This window comes from Manihot esculenta, chromosome 12 (genome assembly GCF_001659605.2).
Source record: "Manihot esculenta cultivar AM560-2 chromosome 12, M.esculenta_v8, whole genome shotgun sequence".
NCBI lineage: Eukaryota > Viridiplantae > Streptophyta > Magnoliopsida > Malpighiales > Euphorbiaceae > Manihot > Manihot esculenta.
In genome coordinates this window covers 7,339,451-7,344,097 of record NC_035172.2, presented here as the reverse complement: position 1 = coordinate 7,344,097, position 4,647 = coordinate 7,339,451, and the positions used below count along the sequence as shown (strand labels likewise).

The 4,647-nt window shown below is 32.9% G+C and overlaps 1 protein-coding gene across 1 annotated transcript; it reads left to right on the top strand.

Moving 5' to 3' along the window:
- The first annotated feature begins 919 nt into the window (after positions 1 to 919).
- LOC110627264 (1-aminocyclopropane-1-carboxylate oxidase) lies at positions 920 to 2,520 on the top strand. Its single transcript, XM_021773512.2, has 4 exons — positions 920 to 1,141; positions 1,241 to 1,467; positions 1,584 to 1,917; positions 1,998 to 2,520. Exons 1-4 carry the CDS (start codon positions 1,040 to 1,042, stop codon positions 2,289 to 2,291), a joined length of 957 nt encoding a protein of 318 aa, XP_021629204.1. The 5' UTR covers positions 920 to 1,039; the 3' UTR covers positions 2,292 to 2,520.
- The last annotated feature ends 2,127 nt before the right edge of the window (positions 2,521 to 4,647 follow it).

Genomic DNA, 4,647 nt, shown 5'->3' with positions numbered 1-4,647 from the left:
TAAAAGTATTTTTTTTCTATAAAGGGAGAAAAGAGTAAAGAAAATATTTATAATTTTATCATATATAAATAATTTTTAAAAGGACATTAAAAGTAATTTTACTATTTTCATATATAAATTATAATATTATTTTCTAAATTTATTATTGTCTTCAAATTAAAGAGAAAATTACTAAAGAATTTTAAAAGATGCGAAAATGTAGAGTTATTTATATATTACAATTTTTTGAATGGCAAAAAGGTATGAAATTATAAAAAAATTATGACAAAGCAGAGAGGAGGTCCAATCAGAATATGACAAGTGTATCTTCTATCCAATTAAACAGGTCATAATTGCATATGGTGATAGGCAACCTAGGGATTGGACATCAATGCTCAATTTTTATTAGATTCCTTCAACGGCTGAGATTTTTCGTTTTTTTTATGGAAAAAAATTCGTACGGTGATAGGCAGTTTCCTAGATATCACTTTACGTTTTAAATGCACTCTCATAATTTTTTTAGAAAAAAAAAATCTAGAAACACCCAATTAAAAAAAAAAGTGGTGCAGAAAGGTGGCAGATTTTTTTTTTTAAAAAAAGGAAAAAAATTTCGAAAATGAGAAGAAAAGAATGAGCCACCAAAGTGGGTCCAATTTGGCAACAAGTAGAGTGATGGCTCCTGGACAAGGCAAAGCGACCTTAGTAATGGGTTTCCTCGAAGCTCAAGTTAATGGGTCCTTTTTTTTTTTTTTTTAGTTCAAAAAATAACATAGATAACCAACCGACTTATAAAGGTAAATTTAGTAAATGAAATATTTTTTTTAATAGAAAAATGAATTTTTTACTTTCTAATATATAAAGGACCCACAAACCCATTCCCCGAATCACAACTATTTGTGTCCTGATTATGGTGAGAGCGCCTATAAATACCATTCCCTAGTTTGATCTTTGTCTCAACAAACACAAGGCAAATCCTCTTCCACTGAGAGAGAGAGAGATTAGTAACACAAGAATCAGAGCTTTCAGAGAGAAGACTAGAGAGAGAGAGAGAGAGAGAGAGATGGAGTTCCCAGTCATCAACCTTGAGAAGCTTAATGGTGAGGAGAGAGCTGCCACCATGGCTAAGATCAAAGATGCCTGTGAAAATTGGGGATTCTTTGAGGTATCTCTATATGAATCTTTAAAAATTTTCGTCATCATTTCTGGGTTTCTTTTATTAATGGAGTAAAATTAATTTCTGGGTTTCTTTTTGTTTTTTTAGTTGCTGAACCATGGAATAGAGCCAGAGTTCTTGGACAGAGTTGAGAGTATGACAAAGGGTCACTACAGAAAATGCATGGAGCAAAGATTCAAAGAAATGGTGGCCAACAAAGGCCTCGACGCCGTCCAAACTGAGATCAAAGATATGGACTGGGAGAGCACCTTCTTCATCCGTCACCTCCCTGACTCAAATCTTGCTCAGCTTCCTGATCTCGACGATGAACACAGGTTAAAAAAAAAAAAAAAAAAAATCTTCATGTGCAGTTAATTGAGAAATGGGTCATCCACGATCCTCGATTTCTGAAAAAAAATAAAAAACAATTTTTTTTGTTGACATGATGCAGGGCTGTGATGAAGGAATTTGCAGCAAAGCTGGAGAAACTGGCGGAGGATCTTTTGGACCTGTTGTGTGAGAATCTTGGGCTCGAGAAAGGTTACCTGAAGAAGGCGTTCTATGGGTCCAGGGGTCCAACCTTTGGCACCAAGGTTAGCAACTACCCACCATGTCCCAAGCCAGACCTGATCAAGGGACTCAGAGCCCACACAGACGCTGGTGGCATCATCTTGCTATTTCAAGATGACAGGGTCAGTGGCCTTCAGCTCCTGAAAGATGGGCAATGGATTGATGTGCCTCCTATGCGCCACTCCATTGTTGTTAACCTTGGAGACCAGCTTGAGGTAATGAATTAAATACCCATTATTTATTTTCATCTAATTAACTTAAGAATTATTTCTAATACGAAAATAAAAACATACAGGTGATTACGAATGGCAAGTACAAGAGTGTCGAGCACAGAGTTGTCGCTCAGACAGACGGTACCAGGATGTCATTAGCTTCATTCTATAACCCTGGAAGTGATGCAGTGATCTACCCTGCTCCAGCTTTGGTGGAGAAAGAAGCAGAAGAGAAGAAGCAAGTCTACCCGAAATTTGTGTTTGAAGACTACATGAAGCTCTATGTTGGGTTGAAATTTCAGGCGAAGGAGCCAAGATTTGAAGCCATGAAGGCTGTGGAAAATAATGTCAATTTGGGTCCAATTGCTACTGCTTAATTATAAATTATTATTAATATTATTTTAATTTTAGGGGAGAGAGAGGAAAAAATATTAGGGAGTGTTTATTATTATTATTATTAATTATTAAGTGATATTTGTTGTGTCATCAAAGAAGAAGATGATATGTGTTTTCTTGTATTAGTCTCATCATCAGTTTGTTATCTGTAGAAAAAAAAAATTACCACAGTTGCTTAGAGATGATAATAAAATTTATTTTTCTAAGAAATAAGCTTTGCCTTTGTGACTTTTCCATGAGCCAATATTAAATTAATATATAAATAATTAAATTATAATTATCTATATATACTTGATTAACAAGCAAAATTTTCAAGGTACATTTTGATCTTTGAAGTAATTCTTGAAATTGACCATATTTTAATATATTACTCCTTATAGATTTATTAGATAAAAATTATAATATAATTAAAATAATAAATAATATTTTATTGAATTGTTCCATTTATTGAAATTAATAAAATTTAATTTTTAATATATATTAAAGAGAGATATATTAAAAATATAACAAATAAATTAATGTTTAAAAAATATTTATAAAATTGTAATAAATTAAAAAAAAAATAAATTTATATTTATGAGACGAATAGAATAGAATAGAATATAATATGTAATAAATGAAAAAAAAAAAAAACAAACGGCAATCAGGAATAACTTGATTAGTATTTATTCATACTTAAAATGGAGAATAAGTTGAATTCTCAAACTTCCTTCCACTGATACTCAATTTTTATACCTCTTTTGTACAAAGGAAAAGAAGAAAAAGGAAAATACTAACAGAGGATGGGCAAGTGAAGGAGAGCGAAGAAAAGGAAACAAAGAAAAAGACGTGACGGAAAAAAAGTAGGGGGAAAATTATTACATAAATGAAGAATTTTAAAAATATATATATTTTTATTTTTTCAACTAATGAAAGGTTAGCCTTTAACAAAGGCTAATAGGTAGAGATACAAGTTAATTTCAAGAGAACTCTAATCAAATAACTTCAACTTCAATTCAATCAGACTTAGGGCAAAAACATAGATGGTCTAAAATTTAAAAAACCTAATCTAAAACTAAATTAAGAACCAGTTCAATACTAAATCAAGAACCGATTCAATACTAAATCGACCAACAATGTTGAATTTGTTTTCACCACTTGTGAGAGCTTAAAATCAAACGGAATGAAAAGTGACGAAACAACAAATTGATGCTGCTTTGTTTCTTTAATATTTACGGTTTAGTTTGGAATAGGTTGTAAAGAGATTTATTCAGACTTTTGGATCTTTAATAGTTTCTGTGTCAGTATCATTAGTCCCTCTATTTGTTCATGAATCTTTAGGCTCAGGAAACTACTTTCTTCTTCTTTTTCTTCAGTCGCCTGATTTTGTAGCTTATTCTTTATACTCTTTTGCTCAATATACTTTTCTTAAATTTATTTCTGAGTTTTACTTATAATTTTTTTTCTTGGGTGTTTTCAATTTTTGGAGTTTTGTGCTATTTGAAAGTTTTTGGTTTTTGGCCTCCGGCTACGGTTTTCAGCTTCTAACGATGGTTTTCAGTCTCCGGCGACAGTTTTTGGCCTCTGGCTATACTTCTTTGCCTTCAATTTTCAGTTTTCGACTTTTAGCTACGGTTTTCGGCCTTTGGCTTAGGTTTTCAATTTTTGGCCTCCAATTTTCAATTTTCGGCTTTTGATTTTCAGCCTTCAATTTTTGGCTTCCAATTTTTGGCTTTAGCGTGGTTGCACGCCGGTGCTAGTTGACCTATTTTCCCACTGCATTGGCGACTCGCTGTTGATAAGATCTTATATAATGCTGCCATGGTACTATACTACTGCCATGGTATTATACTACTACCATGGGAGCAAGCTGTCATGGTATCAGTTGTTGATAAGTGCGCTCATAGCACCTAAGGGCCTATTGGTTGGCTTACTTATTTTTCCACTGTATTAGCCGCTTGATATTAATGAGATCTGATACCATGCTGCTATGGTACTATGCTACCATGGTATCATGCTGCCATGGTATTAGTTACTGACGAGGACGCTCATAATGCTTAAGGGGCAATTAGTTTGATTAACTTATTTTCCCCATGTATTGGTGGCTTAACGTTGATAAGACCTAGTACTATGCTGCCATGGTATCAGTTGATGATGAAGGTGCTCATAACGCTTAAAGGGCGATTGATCTGACTGACTTATTTCTCCCTTGTATTGGGGTTTTCCTTCAAAACTCTTTTCTTTTTTTTTTTTTTTAAACTCAAAATCTTAAAATTTTTCAAATTCATTTTATGAAAACCTTATTTTACCCTTCTAGAGAGATTCTAGCTTCGAGATTTCGGTCTCCAACAGAGATTA

What these genes read in the sequence shown, in the direction of transcription:
- LOC110627264 (XM_021773512.2), top strand. Translation starts at nt 1,040, where the DNA reads ATGGAGTTCCCAGTCATCAACCTTGAGAAGCTTAATGGTGAGGAGAGA. An exon ending in AAAATTGGGGATTCTTTGAG is followed by an intron (nt 1,142 to 1,240) that starts GTATCTCTATAT and finishes TTGTTTTTTTAG; the next exon opens with TTGCTGAACCATGGAATAGA. An exon ending in ACCTTGGAGACCAGCTTGAG is followed by an intron (nt 1,918 to 1,997) that starts GTAATGAATTAA and finishes AAAAACATACAG; the next exon opens with GTGATTACGAATGGCAAGTA.